The 20257-nt window shown below is 40.2% G+C and overlaps 1 protein-coding gene across 8 annotated transcripts in view; it reads left to right on the forward strand.

Annotated features, from left to right (window-relative positions):
* Positions 1 to 20257, forward strand: part of PTPRD (protein tyrosine phosphatase receptor type D) — a 502851-nt gene that overhangs the window by 443595 nt on the left and 38999 nt on the right. For all 8 annotated transcript variants that reach the window (XM_078779585.1, XM_068121669.2, XM_068121656.2 and 5 more), the window contains exons 28-30: positions 12974 to 13262; positions 14573 to 14751; positions 16925 to 17051. In XM_078779585.1, the coding sequence (XP_078635711.1) occupies positions 12974 to 13262; positions 14573 to 14751; positions 16925 to 17051 (595 nt within the window). The remainder of the gene's footprint in view (positions 1 to 12973; positions 13263 to 14572; positions 14752 to 16924; positions 17052 to 20257) is intronic.

The following is a 20257-nucleotide window of genomic DNA, read 5'->3' on the forward strand; positions in this document are numbered from 1 at the left end:
CCCCGCTCTGCTCACCAAACTCTCCTCCTATGGTATCCATGGAAATCTCCATGCATGGCTTGCGGACTTCCTCTCTGGTCGTAGTCAACGTGTGGCCCTGAATGGATTTCTGTCATCTCCCCTTCCTGTTCAGGCTGGAGTTCCCCATGGTAGTGTTCTGGGCCCTGTGCTTTTTCTGGTCTTTGTCAATGATCTCTCTGACTCTCTGGAAAATCCTCTCTATCTCTTTGCTGATGACTCCACTCTCTGCCGCTCCATTCCTCTTCCCTCAGATTGGCAGTCTGCAGCCTCCTCACTCTCTGAAGACCTGGACAAAATCACAGACTGGTCAAACAAGTGGAACATGTCTTTCAATCCTGACAAATCTCACACTCTTACTATGTCTCTCTGAAAAGATCGACTGGACAACCCTCCCATCTACTTTCTCAGCAATCCTCTCCAAGAAGTTCTGTCGCTCAAGCTTTTGGGTCTCACTATCTGCCATGATCTTTCTTGGGAAAACCACATTTCCAAGCTGGCCTCCAAAGCCAGTCGCCGACTGGGCATCCTCCGTCGTGCGAAGTCCTTCCTAGGCACACCTGAGCTCCTCACCATATCCAAGGCTTTCATCCGCAGCTCAATGGAATACTTGTTCCCCCCTCTGGGCTGGTGCTCCTGCCTAACACCTAGCTCGGCTTCACGCTGTTGAAACCAAAGCTTTCAGAATCATTGGAATCTCCCGCGATGAAGCTATCTCTGAGGGCCTTTCACTCACTCACGGCAGGCAGGTAGGTGGTCTTTCTATCTTCTACCGACTCCTCTCCGGCCTTGCTCCCCCAGCTCTCTCTGTGCTCTGTCCCCCAAATATTCCTACAGGTCGCACAAGATCTGCCAGCAACCCTCTGATGGTTAAACTGCCGAAATCTCGGCTCTCTGCTCACCTTCACTCTTTCAATCCTCTTTTCTCCCGCCTCTGGAACAAACTCCCACACTCCCTTCTATCCCACTCCTCCCTCCAGGTCTTTAAAACAGCTGTTCACCACCATCTCTTATCTTCCCCCATCCAAAACCTTGATCATTTCTACCCCCGCTAATTCACCCCAGATCCACCTTGTTTGAAATTCCAACTTCTTTCCTGGAAGTCCTGGCAGTGTCCATATGTTTTATACCTCTCCCACCCCCGCCCCTTCCCATGCCCACCCCCCCAAAGCCCTCTCCCTCCCACAGATCTCTCGATGTCTCGATGTCTCTCGGTCCCTGCTCTCAAATGTTGTGTTTGTGTCCTTCCCCCTCTCTCCCCATCTTGTCTACCGCTCCCGATGTTATATGTTTTATGTGTCGGTTTGTCTTTCTGTGTGATTAATGTTAGCTCTTTCACGAGCCTCGATCTTGTATACAAAAAAAAAAAAAAAAGATCTAAACACTCAATCCTGATGTGGAGAACCAAAGTTCACATCCAATATACCATATATTTGTCCATTATTTACTTATTTACTTATGACAAATATAATTAAGTTTGAAAATGTTCAAAACACTCAATCCTGAAGTAGAGAACCAAAGTTCACATCCAATATACCATATATTTGTCCATTATTTACTTATTTACTTATGACAAATAATAATAAATTTGAAAATGATCAAAACACTCAATCCTGATGTAGAGAACCAAAGTTCACATCCAATATACCATATATTTGTCCATTATTTACTTATTTGCTTGTGACAAATAATAATAACTTTGAAAATGATCAAAACACTCAATACTGATATAGAGAACCAAAGTTCACGTCAAATATACCATATATTTGTCCATTATTTACTTATTTACTTATGACAAATATAATTAAATTTGAAAATGATCAAAACACTCAATCCTGATGTAGAGAACCAAAGTTCACGTCCAATATACCATATATTTGTCCATTATTTACTTATTTACTTATGACAAATAATAATAAATTTGAAAATGATCAAAACACTCAATCCTGATGTAGAGAACCAAAGTTCACATCCAATATACCATATATTTGTCCATTATTTACTTATTTACTTATGACAAATATAATTAAATTTGAAAATGATCAAAACACTCAATCCTGAAGTAGAGAACCAAAGTTCACATCCAATATACCATATATTTGTCCATTATTTACTTATTTACTTATGACAAATAATAATAAATTTGAAAATGATCAAAACACTCAATCCTGATGTAGAGAACCAAAGTTCACATCCAATATACCATATATTTGTCCATTATTTACTTATTTACTTATGACAAATAATAATAAATTTGAAAATGATCAAAACACTCAATCCTGATGTAGAGAACCAAAGTTCACATCCAATATACCATATATTTGTCCATTATTTACTTATTTACTTATGACAAATATAATTAAATTTGAAAATGATCAAAACACTCAATCCTGAAGTAGAGAACCAAAGTTCACATCCAATATACCATATATTTGTCCATTATTTACTTATTTACTTATGACAAATAATAATAAATTTGAAAATGATCAAAACACTCAATCCTGATGTAGAGAACCAAAGTTCACATCCAATATACCATATATTTGTCCATTATTTACTTATTTGCTTATGACAAATAGTAATAAATTTGAAAATGATCAAAACACTCAATCCTGATGTAGAGAACCAAAGTTCACATCCAATATACCATATATTTGTCCATTATTTACTTATTTACTTGTGACAAATAGTAATAAATTTGAAAATGATCAAAACACTCAATCCTGATGTAGAGAACCAAAGTTCACATCCAATATACCATATGTTTGTCCATTATTTACTTATTTGCTTATGACAAATAATAATAAATTTGAAAATGATCAAAACACTCAATCCTGATGTAGAGAACCAAAGTTCACATCCAATATACCATATATTTGTCCATTATTTACTTATTTACTTGTGACAAATAGTAATAAATTTGAAAATGATCAAAACACTCAATCCTGATGTAGAGAACCAAAGTTCACATCCAATATACCATATATTTGTCCATTATTTACTTATTTACTTGTGACAAATAGTAATAAATTTGAAAATGATCAAAACACTCAATCCTGATGTAGAGAACCAAAGTTCACGTCCAATATACCATATGTTTGTCCATTATTTACTTACCGCCTTGAAATTCATGGTAAATAGCATCAATTTCTACTCATATATTTGACCTGCATGCAATTTTATGGAACATGCGCCTCATCAAAAAGAGTGTGAAAGCTATAATGTTTAAATTTTTAGAATCCAGTGTGATACCAGTTGAAGTGAAGAAAACGAAGCTCATGGTGCAATAGAACGTAGTCATTCTGGTGTAGTCAACGACGACTTTTTCTCATTAAAATTAATCAGTGAATTATATTTCCACTAATGCTATTCTGATCCTTATCAGGTGGATAAGGAAACGACATTTTTATGAAAGGAGCGATCGTTTGTGATTATTATTTTTTTGAATGCCATTTCTCTTTTTAAGTATCCGCATTATGATTGCTTATATAAATAGAAAATACAATAGTTGAAATTAACAAGTCTTGGTGATGTCATGGTTAGATGTACTCTGAGTCTAGGAGGTCGGCGCTTTAAACCCGACCCTGTCCGAGTCATAGAAAAGACTTTAAAATGGTACATGCTGCTTCTTTGTTTGATGCTTAGCAATTAAAAATGGTGGAGCATAAACAAACAATCATAGTGTAGGCTTTGATGGGCCTAATGGCCTCCTGTGTTGAAGTTTATTGTAATGTAACTCATATATTTCTTGTTATTATAATTGTGACATATTTTGAACAAACTACAAAACAAGTGCTTCAAAGCACAATTGCAGTTGTTGCTGCTAATTAACGAAGTTAATATTGTTCAACATGCAGGATTAAACAAAATAAAAGTGAATGTTTAAATCGACTCTTGCCAAACTCCATTCCCTTTGGACAAATTTGCAGGTCTACAAGAGCTCTGCATGGTTGTTGTTGCTGTTGCTGTGATTTTTGTTTGGTAGATTTTTGAAATGTGCACCCATTGGTCAAACAGCCAGACTCCACTCACATTTGTTGCATGACTCCGTCCACCATGGCACCCAGACAAAATAACATGGTCACCATCTTGGCTTTCTGGTGGGCCTAAGACATCAGGCCTGTAGACCACTGCTGATTTATACACTGCCCGGGTTTGTTGCGTCAGATTTCCATTGGTTTTATTCGGGTCGAGTGTTACTCACAATGAGGGACCTCGAAAAATACAATCATATGTCGAATAAAATTATTAGTATGGTTTAATCAAGCCCAACAGCATGCACAGTATGCACCTTCCTAAAAAGTAGCATGGGCTTTAGACATCAGGCCTGTAGGCCTCTGCTGATTATACACTGACTGGGTTTGTTGCGTCAGATTTCCATTGAGTTTGTTTGGGTCGAGTGTTACAATGAGGGACCTCGAAAAATCTAATCATATGTCGAATAAAAATTATTAGTAAGGTTTAATGAAGCCCATCAGCACGCACGGTATGTGTCTGCCTAAAAAAAATAGTGTTACGTAATTTTTGAACGGACCCATATTGAGGTTAAACAATTCACTACTGTGTGACAAATCAGCTCATTCTGATATAACCGTGGCGGAGGGTGACATAGATGAGAGGTGTTCGAGTTAATCTTTTAATAGCGCATTAAATGTGTGTTTCCCAATTGTGTTCATATTTTAAAAGTGCTTTTAATGCGCGTTTCCCAATCAGCCCGTTACCGGATTTTAGCGAAGTTTGTGGCCACAGTGCGGTCATTCTTGTTATTCTCTACAAGGTTGAGGCTCATGGAACAGCAATCTGTCAGAGGGTACAAACTGACAGAAAGAAGGCATCAGGGAACCTCTTGGGCGCAATAGGCAAGAGAGTGGACAAACAGGAAAAATACGAGAGGAGGGAAGAAAACACAGAAACCTGCGAGTAAGAGCGATGGATTAGGAAGGGTTTATGGGGATAATAAAGATTATGGCTAAGGATATTGGATGGCAAGATATGGTGGTGCAATGCCTGCTTGATGTCCTAGAAGGAAAAAATAGGATGGGATAGCACATACAAGAGAAACAAGGAACCAAATAGTTAATTGTGCAGTCAATCTGGATTTTGCAAGTATAACCAGGAGGGGGTTACTGGAAGAACACATACATCCTGGAGATGTTGGGGAGGGTCAGAAGGCTGAAAGAGGAAGCTTAACCAGAGAAGTGGCAGTAATAAACTAGACGCCACTGACCTCCCTATGATGTGAAAGCAACAGACCATATACTTCCACCTCACCTGAGAGATTCCAATAATATTGAGGTTAAAATTCCACAGATTCCAGCAGACGTAGATATGAGGCTGGCACCACAAGGGAGAGCAGTACTCCATTGAGCTACTGACAAAGGCCTTATAGACTGAGTAGTTATGATTTTTTTGTTATAAGAAGGTTGCCCTGGCTGTGGCTGGCTTAGGAAGTCAGTTTTGCTGGAGGGAAACCCAAGGGAGATCATGGCTGATACTGAGGAAAATAACTTTAAGAGATGGACCATCTTTCAGTAGCTGACCAAGGAAAAAGATATGTGGTCATTTTCGATTTGTTGGAAATCCGCCAACATCACTACATTACATAGAAAAGTGCAAAAACTGATCCTCTTAACTACAGACCTATCAGCTTACTTCCAATCATCAGCAAAGTCATGGCATCCATCATCACAGTTGATATGAAATCATTCCTTTTCTCCAACAACCTCATCTATGATCACCAATTTGGTTTCAGACCAGGTCACTCCACCTTTGACATGCTGCTTCTACTCACCCAACAATGGATGGAGGCCCTCAATGTTAGACATGAGATCAGGGATGTCTCTGTGGACATATCTCGTGCTTTTTAGAAAGTCTGGCATCCTGCCTTACTCTTCAAACTGTCTGCCTATAGCATCCATAGCCAACTCCACATATGGCTTACTGACTTCCTCGACTTTCATAGCCAAAGTTTTGCTCTCAACGGAGTCTGTTTCATCCCCTCTCCCTGTCTAGGCTGGAGTGCTCCATGGCAGTGTTCTGGACCCAGTTCTATTTCTGATCTTCATAAATGATCTTTCTGACTCTATGGAAAAGCTTCTTTATCTATTTGCTGATGATTCCACCATCTCCCGTGACATCCCTCATCATTCAGACAGACAATCTGCAGCTTCTTCCATCTCTTCAGACCTTGACAAAATCACAAGCTGGTCAAACACTTGGAAGATGTCTTTCAATCCTGACAAATCTCACATTCACTATCTCTCTCCAAAAGGACCATCTGGCAAATCCTCCTATCTACTTTCGCAACAATCTTCTTGAGGAAGTTCAGTCACTCTCACTATCAGCCATGATCAGATTGCCCTCAATCCAATACCATGATCTTTTCTACCCTCATTTACCGTCCCCCCAATCGCTCCTCATTCCAAACTTCCAGTTTTCCTTCCTGAGAGTTTCCTTCTGTATCCATCTTGTCCACCTCATGCATCCTCTCCTGCCCCCCATTCCTCCCCACACCCATTGTTTGTGCAACTCTGCGTCTATATTGGCCTTCAACTCTGCTGTGGGTGTTTTCCTCCTCACTCTGCTCTTTCTTTTGTCCTGTTATGTCCTGATCTGTTCAGTGAGTGTACTTGTACGAGCTGTTCCACGAGCCTCGACTATGTATACAAAAATACGAAGGTTTGCAGAGCAATGAAGATGTAATTTATGTACATGAAGAACAACATTGGTCCCAATGCTGACTTGGGGCATTCCATCCTCCACTGAGAGAGGAGATGGTTACATTCATAGTTGAGTGTTTACTGTATGAATGGAGAAAGACAGAAAAATGGGAATGGAAAAAGCCTTGTATGCTACAGGCAGAAGGTTTTGCAAGCAGATCAGACTGCCAAACTGTCAAATACGTTAGATATTTCCAGGGAAAATTAATTGATCTCTAGTTTGAAATTGACAACCTCCAAATATTGCTGAGAGGGAAGCAACATCACATCTAGCATAGAGTGACCTGGACAGAATCCAAAACTCATGGTCAGTCACGTGACCACCTTTGTGAGAATAAATGTAATTGAACTATTTATTTGGTTTACACTATCACAAAAATGTTAACACAGTAAAAAAAAAAATAGAACCGCACTCCGTAAAATGCACACCTCCACCAGGCGGAACAGTTCACGTTTTGTATCCCACTGATAGGCCGGATCCGTATCTTCAACAAAATCGAATCAATTTGTCCCTGTCACACACCTAACTGTCCACTTTGTTTCATCCAAATCTGTCCACAATTTCTTGAAATATTATGGTATACATCGTTTTTGGTCGTATCGCTCAGTGATGAAGAATCACTTAGAAAATCAAAAATTCTCGTATCCGGATCTGGATTCAGATCTTCACCAAAATCAAATCAATTCGTCCTTGTCCTACACACAACCTGTACGCCACGTTTCTTCCGAATCCATCCATAGTTTCTTGAGATATGCTGCTTCCAGACAGACAGATGGGTGAAAACACAACCTCTGTGCACCTTTGGTGGCAGAAGTAATAATAAATTAATGAAGGAATTAGGCCTTTGAGGGTGCATGTGCACATGATGAATGCTGCCTCTGATGTGCTTCGTATCAGTTTGATATCATGCACTTATATCGTTGTTTAAATCAAAGTTATAATTATTCCAATTGTTTACATCAAGTTTTCAAACCATTATGAACCACCTTTGTAGTCCGTTTCGTCAAGCAATTTTATTTTTATGATACTTCACTTTATAATCAATGTGTAAAGTCAAAAGTTAATGCAACCACCAGGATATGTTTCCACATGTTTGTTCGGAATTTAGCAAATTTACTAGCATCCACTGTTGTTTAAGGTGCTATTTCGCTTTAAACCATTGATCTTTCTCCAGGTAGTCAGCTTCTTTTGTCAAAGTCTGGGAATTTCAAACTCCAGGCTTTTAGGCTTAAAATGTTTTTCTTCTTTCTCGGTGCCACAGTTCCCTGCCTAAGCTCTTCTCCAAATAAAACCAACAACTAGAACCATTCTGTGAAATCCTTTTAGTGGTGAGAGGCATGGCAGAGAACATTCAGCAAAGGTCAAAGAGCAAAGGCCTCTACCCAAACAGTGCTGATAGTGACACTTATGAAGCATATGTTCCTGGGGCTTGTGCCAGAAGCTGACACATGAATTTCCATAATTATACAATGATTGAGGAAAGAAACTAATTTAAATTCAATAAGAATCTACTTCAATAAATTCAATAAGAAACTATTTGAGAGGCTGAGACAATCGTAGTGGGTTTACTCGCTTTGTGTTTTATGTGAGCCTTGAAAGAGGAATTGTACATTCTGCACTCTTGGCACCCTCCAACTCTTGGCCTTCACTTTACAGATCAAGCTTGCCTGAATTTTTTTTTTTTTTATGAATCCTGGGAATTTTTCACTTTAACTGAAACACCATGGTGTGTCAATTTCTCTATGTTCCCACCAGATAAGGTGTCCAATGCACAGTCAAAAATATCACCTATGGTTTGCAATTCTAAAATTCAGATCCGGCTGAAAACTGGATCTCTCCATTTGCTGCACATTTTGTGTGCCAAGATCTGAACTCAATTTTTCAAAGCGAGATTCCTTGTCAATGCCAAGGTCTCACCATTATTAAATCGAGAGAAGTCCAAACAGAAGCTCCCCTTCCACCTGTTAACCCTTTTTCAGCCCAAAGAATGCTGTTGCTCATCCCATCAATCACAGCGACAGCCCTCGCTCTCCAGCCGTTAACCCCCTTGCGCCTCATTAGCCAGACCCATTCCTTTTGCCTTCCTCATTAACAAAGATGCTCCTCCAAAAACCTATCTGCTGCCTTGCAGCATCCATTCTTGCGCACCTTTAACCCGCTTAGCCACCAGCTGCTCGTATGACTATATTAAAACCACCATCACCTGTGAGTTAAGTCTATGTCTCGTCTGTTTACCTAGAAGGTCTGTCTGCAATATCTTCTTCTTTGGAACCATTAAGGCGGGCACTCCATCTGCTCATATTTATGTTGTGCTGCGACCTGTGTTTGTGCTGTGACTGATATTAATTTTTTCTGACCTTAATTGCTGCGTTTCTGCAATGACAAAATGTTCTCTTGACTGTTCCTTTTACTGGTCTGCAAGATTATACAAAATAATTGCCATCAAGTGAATGGCAGATCTCATAGATTGCATGCAGCAATCATTATGTGAGCATAAATTTGATATTCAGCAAATCTTGTAATTATGAATTATGATCATGGTGCTTAGCATGATCCAAAAAACAAGCCATTTGCAAGCCTTTCAAGGTTTAAAGGGTTTTCATAAAAACATTGTTTAAGGAAGAGTAGAAGCAGTTATAGTAGCAAAATCCACTTGTCCGGCTAATTAGTACTTTTTTCAAGACAAAATATCATTGCACATGATTTATCGTGGAATTTTGAAATATTGGGAGAATGTAAATACATATTAGGTTGAAGGGTTGAATAGAGTAAAGAGGATGAGGGATAGCATCCACATGAAGTCATTAGCCATGACTCGTGCAGTTGGTCAACCAGCTTAATATTTTCTTCCAAAAGACTGACCCTATTGCATGAAACTCCCTTATCCGGAAACAAATACCTTCAGGTAAACTGTGATTCCTTAGCCAAGGATTTCCTTAAAGGCTGTTGCAAAAACAACCCTTAGGAAATCTTCAGCTAAGGATGTCCTTAAGGTTGAGGAAATCATTAGGAGCCGTTGCTCTGCCAGGCAACCAATCATATTAGAAACAAGTAGAGCTACATTCAAAGTGCACCACCACCATACCAAATAAATAAATAACATATCCTCCAGTGTGCGACGTTGTCGACATATATATATATATATATATATATATATATATATATATATGGACATGCCGAAAGATTTGTAGCTCAGGATTCAGATTCAAAAGGATAGCACACTGAGCAGTAAAAAAATAATTTAAAAAATTCTTTATTAATAGCCTGACGTTTCGAGAACAAACTAGTTGTCTTCCGCAGAGGCGTTGAGTGTGGTGTTAACCGTTAAGTTCCGTTGGGGACGGTTCAGGTCATGGATTGGTCCAAGTCCTTGCCAATCACAGGGCTTCCCTGCATTCAAATGACTGCTGTTTTTGACGTTGTAATTTATTGCGTAGTGCTATGTATGTGGGATGTAAGTCGATGTTTCGGTTGATGGAGTTTTTATCAGAGTACCAGGCCTCGATAATCTTGCGGTTTACAATCAAAGATCCTGTGCCAAGGATCGTGGTCTGATTCAATGAGAATGTGTGTTGTTTTGTGTGGATGTGTGTCACAACCATTGACAACCGGTCTTGTCGTCTTACAGCACGTTGGTGTTCAGTTAGCCTTGTGGTTTATCGTTTGGATGTTTGGCCCACATAATTGGCTTCACAATCTTCACATTGTATGTTGTAGATGACATTCTTTCTGTCAAATTTGTTCACCTGATCTTTTGGCTTTGACAGCTGTGCTCGTAAGGATGTTTGTGGTTTGTGGGTGATGTTGATGATGTACTCACGTAGAACGCGGCTTGTGGTTTCGGAAGTGTGTTTATGTATGGAAGTGCCACCATGTGTGGAGGTGTGGTTGGATTGTTGTTGCTGTAGTTGGATTTCTGGCGACAAGATTTGATAAATGCATTTGGGTGGTGGTTTTCTCGCAGTAGTTGAGTGACGTGCAACATTTCCATCCGGCGTTGTTCATCATGAGGTGTCTGCGGTATTTGGCCCTGCTGCCTTTCTGGACATCCTCGCACCTCCTTATGATGATGAGGCGGGGCGTCCCTGCCATTACTACCGTGCCTGCACCTCGCCCGACGGTGTCTCTTGGGACAGGGATGAGAGGTCAGAATCGCCAGATTGGTGGTTGATGGAAATACCACAGCCATCAAACTTTTGGTGTTGTGGGCAGGCCTACGTTGGACCTCATGTGACCCTGTAAATTTTAGAATCGAACTTTTCTTCTTTATCTGCTAACCGAAGCTTATGCACAGCCATTTGTCTTCCCCACCCCAAACCAAACATTATTTAGTTAAGGTGAGCAGACATTGACCAATATGTTGTTTTGTAGAGAATGTCTGTTAGACCTGGTGTTGGCTTAGCGGTTAGGGTGCTGGCTTGGGATCCTTGGATTCTGGGTTCGAATCCCGGTTGATCGCTGAATTAATGCCAGGTGGGTTGACTCAGCCTGTCATCCTTCCGAGGTCGGCAAATTGAGTACCAGCTCACTGGTAATTCCCTGTGTGTCACAAGACGTCAAGAGGCGACTAACAGGGTTGGCGGCAGGAAGGGCATCCGGCCATAAAACATTGCTTCAAAAAGGGGATAATGGTGCCCGAAAAAGGCCAACACCCGCGTAGCGGGGAAAAATGGCCTATAAAGGTGGTTGTTGTTGTTTGTTGTTGTTCATGGTCACTGCAGTGTGTTTTTGCACGATCTACTAAGCTACGAACACAACTTATTTTGTGGCAGGTGGGATGGCCAATACTGTAATCCAATACTTTGTCTGTGTTAGTAGGTTTACGGTACACCTGCGTGTGTAGCTTGCCGTTTCCATCCCTGGAAAGATGTACATCCAGGAATGGTAGAGACCTAGCCTGTTCTACTTCACATGTGAATTTTATTGCTGGCTATGTTGACTTTATCTTTGTGTGGAAACGGTCAACATCCACCTTCTTTATGATCATGAATGTGTCGTCAACGTACCGCAGCCACAACCTCGGAGAAGGCTCACCATGTAGTGTTAGATCTTCAAAGCGTTACATCAACAATTCGGCGATGAGCCCTGAGATGGGTGAGCCCATCGGGGTTCCTTCAAGTTGATGATATATGGTGCTGTCCAATACAAAGTGCGTTAATTTGAGGCAGAGTTCAATGAGTGACATGAGATGACAATAGCTGAGGCAGCTGTTGCTCGCTAGTTCTTGGTCGTTGTTGATGTAATGTTCTGAGGTCTGCGTTGCTAATTTGACGGGTATGGATGTAAATAATGAAACCACGTCGAATGAAATCATTATTTCATGACTCTAAACACACCTCCAGGCTATGTCAAAACTACCTTTGAGGAAAAGAACAAGACGGTAGGCTTCAAATCATGGAATGGCCAGCACAGTCTCCAGACTTAAACCCCATCTAGCTGGTTTGGGATGAACTGGACAGAAGGGTGAAAGCAAAGCAACCTTCAAGTGCAACACATTTGTGGGAACTTCTGCAACAGTGTTGGGAAGAACTTCCCGAACAATATTCGATTTCCGTTGTACAAAAAAAAATGCCAAGAGTGTGTTCGGCAGTTATATCTGCAAAAGGTGGCTACTTTTATGAGTCAAAAATTTAAATTAAATTTTGTTAAACAAAATGATTCTATGATTTCTTTTTTATCTCCAATTGTTTATTTGTTCTATGCTTAATTTCAGAGTACATTGAGACATTAAACTGCGTAAATTTCAATAAAAACTGGAAAAATTGAGGTGTTCTAAAACTTTTGACTGGTAGTGTATATATATGTATAGATATATAGATATATTTTTATGAATTATCATAATGCGACCCACACTACCGTGACTTTTGCCACGATTATCGTGTACTCTTACAGTGCATCATTTCAATTGGATATTGGAGATATGGGTGGTGCTTCACAGGCTAATCGGCTGTTTAGATGTGCATGACTAAGCAGCTGTTTTTCCACCTTCGTAAATTGCTGTTTAGACGTGTGTTTTGCTGTGCACATGTAACAATGTTTTTGTCAGCATTTGAGGGTTAGCAAGATGGTTGTGAAATGCCTTTCCTAAATTTTGCACATAATGTTAATTTATTTTGACGTTGATGTAAATGAATAAAAATGTTATTATTTTGATCTTCTACCCAGTCATTAAATATTTTCTAATAAAGATAGATAGATATATTTACATACCCATTCTTCTACGCTATCTCTGCAGTGCTGGTGTTGGACGCACCGGCTGTTTCATAGTCATTGACGCCATGTTGGAACGGCTCCGGCAAGAGCACACAGTAGATGTGTATGGTCATGTGACATGCCTACGTGCTCAGCGCAATTATATGGTGCAGACAGAAGAGCAGTATGCTTTTATCCATGAGTCGCTGCTTGAAGCAGCAGCAGCGGGATGCACGGAGGTGCCCGCACGCTCCCTGTATGCACATCTGCAGAGGCTGACAGCACCAGGAACTCCTGGTGAAGGCAGCTCTGGAATGGAACTTGAGTTCAAGGTATGCCAAATTATTTCCTGAATTATCCTTATTTTATTCACCTGTCTTCATTTGCTGTTCATTGCAACTATATCTTTGCGTTTTACTAATTTGCATTCATCATTGTACACTTATTTTGTTGAGAATATGGTCTTGTAAGTATCTGTGCAATAATGGATGAAATTGTCTTGGAAATTTCAAATCAGTGGTAAGACGTTATGCTCAATGTGCACACAGATAGTTTCAATGTCTTTATCTCGGCATATATGAAAATGTGCCAGATGGTACAGTAATCATTTTGCTCGCCATTCCATAGCAGGGAATGTTGAAGAAAAATAGCACGTAGTAATCTAAGCTGAGCTTGTTTTGTTGTCGTTGACCAGCGAGTTGATTTATACCCTCGCTCGTTGATCACCAGCGAGTGATCTGTAACCAGATTGGTTCCTCAACCTGCGAATAATAAATATGTGGGCAAAATGAGGGTTATGTTGACAGTGCTTACTTACCTGAATGGACATTAGTTCTATCAGTACTATATTTCCTTCTTTCACCTTTTTAATCCTCATTATGCTTTTGGCTTTCTCCAAGTGTGTGCACATGTTTGATAATACCTGGACTTCAATCATGAAGTTACATTCACAAGACATAGTGTTAGACAGGTATTTTATGGGCCTTGGAGTGTGAAACACATCGTAGGTTTTGAGTAGGATTACATGACCAAGGAAATGTTGTCTGCCTGTGCAATGGAAGCCCATAAATCATGGGGATCCAAAGGCTCCACCACTCCAAACTGGGTGCTTTCTGGGCCATAAATATTGCTTTTATTGGGTTGAAATATGGTGAGCAGAATTTTTTTAGTGAGTACAGTTGGCTGCATTGGTTACATTTCTGTAGAGATAAATGTATTTTGACTGTGAGTATCTTTGGTAAGGATGATGAGGCTCATGGTTATGGAGTTGAAATACAAGAAATCAAAAACAAGAAAAAGGAGAAGGAAGTAAATACAGATTAATAGAAAAAAAACAAGCTCAAAGAAGCGTAAAAAGAAAAGAGGTAGACAAAACTAATGTAGATACCTATAAACTCTGAAAGCCATCAAATCATAAAGAGAAAGAGAATTCAATCAAACAGAGGCTGAAATAGGAAGGGGATGAATGTCCCCAAACGATCTAGGTTTTCCAAGGAAAAGTACTCGAGTCTTGGGTCCCTTGACTCACTCTTGATGTCTCAGACTTTAAAGGTTTTATTTTGACTCTCAATCCTAAACATTTTCTCAATCAATATTATTCCGTTGCTTCATGAAGTCTCATGAGTTCTCTTTCTATTTTCAGCGCCTTGCAAGTGCCAAAGCAAGCACGCTGCGCTTTATCAGCGCAAACCTCCCGTGCAACAAATTCAAGAACCGGTTGGTGAACATAATGCCATATGAGTCCACGCGTGTCTCTCTTCAGCCTATTCGTGGGGTTGAAGGCTCAGATTACATCAATGCCAGCTTCATTGATGGCTACAGGTATGGTATTCTACAGGTATAATTCTCTAGTTGTTGTGCTATATATTGTTTTTTGCCCTATTTCTCAAATACTAATATTTTACTTTGTGCTTCATACACTGGAAAATCAATTGTAATGTATAATTTGAGAGATGTACTTAGTTATTAAGTTTATCACGTAATCACATGATACATCCAAAGTTTCAATATTATTTAAGTCTGGTTTTGACAGATATCTTGTATATTTATGGTGTTTTTCCTTGATTGAATGTTATTTCTTTCACTGTAATGGTACGTAATAGAAGGGTATGATCACAAAGAACACTCACCATAACTGGAACGACACTCAGTAGAGAGAGCCTCCTCAAGGCTGAACAGGTTATGTTTTGTATCCCAATGAATGATCGTTTTAAGGCCATTTTTCCCCGCTAGAGTAGGGGTTGGCCTTGCAGGTCCCATGACCTCATGGGGCCCTGTTTGAGGCAACGTTTTTATGGCCGGATGCCCTTCCTGACGCCAACCCTTAGTCGCCTCTTACAATGCGCAGGGATACGGTGTACCTATTCTAAATCGGGGTACACACTGGGATCATTCATCCCAGCAAGCTGGTACTCAATTTGCCGACCTCGGAAGGATGACAGGCTGAGTCAACCACCCTGGTGTTAATTCAGCGATTGACCGGGATTCAAACTCAGGATCCTAGGATCCCAAGCCGGCACCCTAACCGCTAAGTCAACACCAGGCTAATCACCAGGCCACCAGGCAACACCAAGCTATCCCAATGATAGGCCGGATATTGATCCGGACCTGAACCAAAATCTATTCAGCTTGTTGGAGTCACCCAACTTATCCACCAACCAAGTTTTGTCATAATCCATCTACAACTTTTTGAAATATTGTGCTATATATCGTTTTTAGCTCCACCTCTCAATGGTGTAGAATCACTTGAAAATTTAAAATAAAATCTCGGATACTGATCTGGACAACAAAATTGAAGCAATTCGTCCTTGTTAAACACCCAATCTGTCCACCAAGATTCGTCCGAATCCATCTATAACTTTTTGAGATATTGTGCTATCGTTTTGGCCCTATCTCTTAAATGGTGAAGAATCACTTTGAAAATTCAAATATCTTGATCTGAATCTGGATCTTAACCAAAATATAATCAATTGGTCCTTGTCACACATTCAACCTCTCCTCCAAATTTCGTCCTAATCCATCCATAACGTTTTGAGATTTTGTGCTATATATTGTTTTTTGCCCTATTTCTCAATGGTGAAGAATCACTTTAAACTTATAGAATCCGGATCAATATCTTCACCAAAATCTAATGATCTTCTTTGTCACACACCAACCTGTCCACCAAATTTAGTCCAAATCCATCCACAACCTTTTGAGATATCATGCTCACAAACAGACAAGCATACAGATGAACAGACAGAGGTGAAAACATAATGTCCATCCAGCTTTGGTGGCAGAGGTTATAATTAATTGCATTATAATGAATAATACAGTACTTTTGGTGGGAAATCCTATTTTGATCAAAATTAATCTTGAGATAGTGAAGAGTAAAATATTGATTTTGTACTTACATTTTTATCTAAATCCTTTGAGCAATTGTGGAGAAAACAAGTGAAACTATTTTGATTAGATTGTAGATTACTTTCTGACCAACCAATAACTACAGCTAGGTCAAAACTGTAAAAGGTGAAATGTACATTTTTGGAATATATTTTAATAATTATAATCAAAATCATTCTGTAGTTTCTGAACAACAAGGCAAAGAATGTATCTTCTGTCAGGAAATCACAATAGAATAAAAAAATTGTTTGCATACAAAATCTAGGTTCACAGAAGAGCAAGGTGACAGTGAGTTAAAAAGGCAAGAAACTGACATTGCACAGCAGGAGGAAATATTTCAAGATATCAAGGAATTAATGAAGAGGCAAAGAGGAGATATAGAAGGGGAGGATACACAGCAACCTGCAAGTGAGAGGATGGGTGAAGTAGGGTTAATAGGGGTAAAATATATAATTGGAAGCGATGAGGGGTGTGACATTAAATGGTGAGGCTCATATTTTTTGATTACGCGTATGTGTGTGTGTGTTAGAATTGTGAGGAACAGAAATGACAAAACAAGATGTGTGTTGTTATTTTTTCCCCCATTTAATGCATGTCTATGGGGGGTCTGCAGGCAGCAGGCTGCATATATTGGTACTCAAGGGCCACTGGCTGAAACCACAGAAGACTTCTGGAGAATGCTTTGGGAGCATAACTCCACCATTGTTGTCATGCTGACAAAATTGAGGGAGCTGGGCCAGGTGAGCAATACAGGAGGCTATAGATTGCCGTTGTATTTTCATTGGGTGAGATGTATAGCACCAATATCATTACAGTAAAGAGATGCATGGATTGAAGAACTGAATCTAATATATAAAGAAGAAAGTTTGTGTGTTTGTTTGTTCGTTTGTCATTGGACCCTGCAGGAATCAGTGCAATCAAACTTTGCATGGCCTCCATTTACATCCAGAGGAAGGTCGAGAGCTATGTTTGAATAAGAAAAAAATTGAAAAAAATTAGATGATTGGCCTTCAGGCTTCAATCGGATATTGTGCTAATAATACCCTGCCTGGGATTTTTCCGTGAGCGATCGAGTAATATGTATTGTGAAGATAGTATGTTGAGGTTGCAGTGATCTATTGTCAACAACGCAAATTTAATTATCATCATGTTTACACATGCGCTAGCCATGAAAAAAATCCTTTACACAGGTTTATTATAACACATCCATGTTCAGGCATCGAGTGAGTATGTTCTTATACACTGCCTGCATTTTTCCCGGGAGTGATCAAGTAATATGTTTTGTGATTGTCATGCAGGAAATATGTAAATACATATTTCATTGAATTTCCCTGGGCAACACTGGGTAATTTAGTTAGTTCTTACTAAAGGATGGACTCACAATATTTTTTATTGAAAATAAGAACAAAACTTTGAGACACCATTTTCATAATGTTTGTGTGAAAATACACAGGGTGTATCAAAAATCAGAATCATAGGGATATTTATTTTACAATTTTATTACAATAATTGCTCAAATTGCAAGCCACAGACATGCATACACATATCTATTATTGTATGAAGGTTTGTTTTTAAATATATAAAATAAATAAACAAGGAACATTAAAAATATTTCCTATGGTTTCTGACTTCTGAAGCACCTGACTTATGACTCACCCTGTATATGTGCAATGGTTGAAAGGGTGGTTCTTAAAAATGAAAGTTAGAAGAGTCATGCTCCGAACACTTCTTAAAAATTGCATGTATGAACAAACCCTTATGGTGAAATTTTAAGCCATTTGGACTAAATTTAGGGGTTGCACATGCAGTTTGTAATTTCACATATTGTGCTCGCATAAATGTTTGGATTTAAATATTTATTCTCCACTGCTATATTTGTGATTTTGACCATTACAGTTGTCCTAGATGACCTTGCTATGTACTGCACATTTTGAAGTTGTTTTATAAGTTAATTGAATACAGTACAGCTGTACAATGGTGTATACAGTTGAGTACAATTGTTCATTTAGTACAATCATTGAAGAGTACAATCATATGTTGTGTACAAGGACATATGTTGTGTGCAAGAGACGAGATGGAAGGGAAGTGGTGTGAGAATGGTGAAGGTTAGGCAGGGACAGAAATACAAGTTTGTGTGGCAAAGGTGCCCGGAGGGCGTGAATGGTGTTGGTGTCCTGTTTTCTGAGGAGTTTGTAGACAGTGTGGTGAGTGTGACGAGAGTGAGTGATAGGTTGATGATGGTGAAAATGATGATTGGAAAGCTCTTGGTGAACGTCATCTCGGGATATGCTCCGCAGGTTGGTCGGAGCGATGAAGAGAAGGACAAGTTCTGGTGTGCAATAGAGAAGCTGATGGAAAACGTGAAAGATGAGGAAGTTGTTGTGGTAGGAGGAGACCTAAATGGGCATGTGGGAAGGAGTATGGACGGTATTGAGGGAGTTCATGGGGGTTATGGATATGGTGTGAGAAATGGAGAAGGTGAAAGGATTTTGGAGTTTGCTGATGGAGCTGATTTGTTGATTTGTAATACTCAGTTCCAGAAAGAGGATAATAAGCTTGTTACATAGACGTCAGGTGGGTCGACGACAACCGTTGACTACCTGATGGTGCGTAGGCGAGATAGGGGGCACCTCCCGGACACAAAGGTGATTCCGGGGGAGGAGGCTGTTTCACAGCACCACTTGGTTGTCTGCGACATAAGGGTGAAAGGTGCGAGGAGAGCACGGCGGTGAAGTACCAACCGAGAATGAAGGTGTGGAGGTTGAAAGAGGTGACAGTAAGGGAGGCATTAAAAGAGAGGCTGAGTAGGGTAGAGGATGATGATGTGGTTGAGCTTGAAAGTGGTTGGATGTCAATGAAAGATAGTCTGTTGGGAGCCGTTGGTGAGCTATGTGGATGGACAAAAGGACCACCGAGGCACTCGGAAACATGGTGGTGGGATGATGAAGTTGGAAAGAGGATTGACGAGAAGAGGAAAAAGTTCAAGGAGTGGCAGAAGGCGAAGGGTACGGGAGCAGAAAAAGCAGAGCATGAAAGTTATAAGGCAGCTGTTCACCCTACAGGTCGCACAAGATCTGCCAGCCACCCTCTGATGGTTAAACTGCCAAAATCACTTTTGCATATTGGCCGCAACAATTGGTGCAATTGGAGACAGCTCGCCCCGAGAGCCAAGAAGGCTGCAAATAAAGAGGTAGCAAAGGCGCAGGAGGCATGTAGGAAAATGTTCGGAGAACGCTTGGATTCGGAAGAGGGTCAGAGAGTGGTGTTCAGGATTGCAAAGCAGATAGCGAAAGAGAGGTGTGATGTGATGGGGGTGAGTTGCTTGAAGGATGAAGTGGGACAAATCGTTGTGGACCCAGATGGAATTAAAGGAAAATGGAAAATATATATGGAAATGCTGTTGAATACAGAGAATGAATGGGATGGTAACATAGAGAGTAACCCACTTTTAGGACCGGCAGAGAAGATAACTGAGAAGGAAGTTGAGGAAGCGATAAAAGCAATGAAGAGTAGAAAAGCGGGAGGGCCGACGGGAGTTGTGGGAGATATGTTGAAGGCAGCAGGACGTTGGGGTGTGAAGAGAATGACAGAGATCTGTAATCTGGTGGTGAAAGAAGGCCGCACTCCAGTGGATTGGGAACTGAGTACCCTCGTCCCTCTATACAAGGGGAAAGGTGACCCTCTGGAGTGGAGTGTGGCTCGTACCGAGCGATAAAGTTATTGGAGCATGAAATGAAGGTATTGGAAAGGGTGTTGGAGAGGAGGATAAGGAAGAAGGTGAACAACAAACAACAACATGCATTTTAAGGCCATTTTCCCTGCCAGAGCGAGGGTTGGCCTTGCGGTCCCCATGACAATCTTCTACATTTTGCCCTATTTTCTGCATCTCTCCTTGTTAACCCCCTTTCCCGGATTTCTTCTTCCACCATCTTTGGCCAAGTCTTTC

Source organism: Myxine glutinosa, chromosome 1 (assembly GCF_964187855.1).
Source record: "Myxine glutinosa chromosome 1, kmMyxGlut1.1, whole genome shotgun sequence".
Taxonomy (NCBI): domain Eukaryota; kingdom Metazoa; phylum Chordata; class Myxini; order Myxiniformes; family Myxinidae; genus Myxine; species Myxine glutinosa.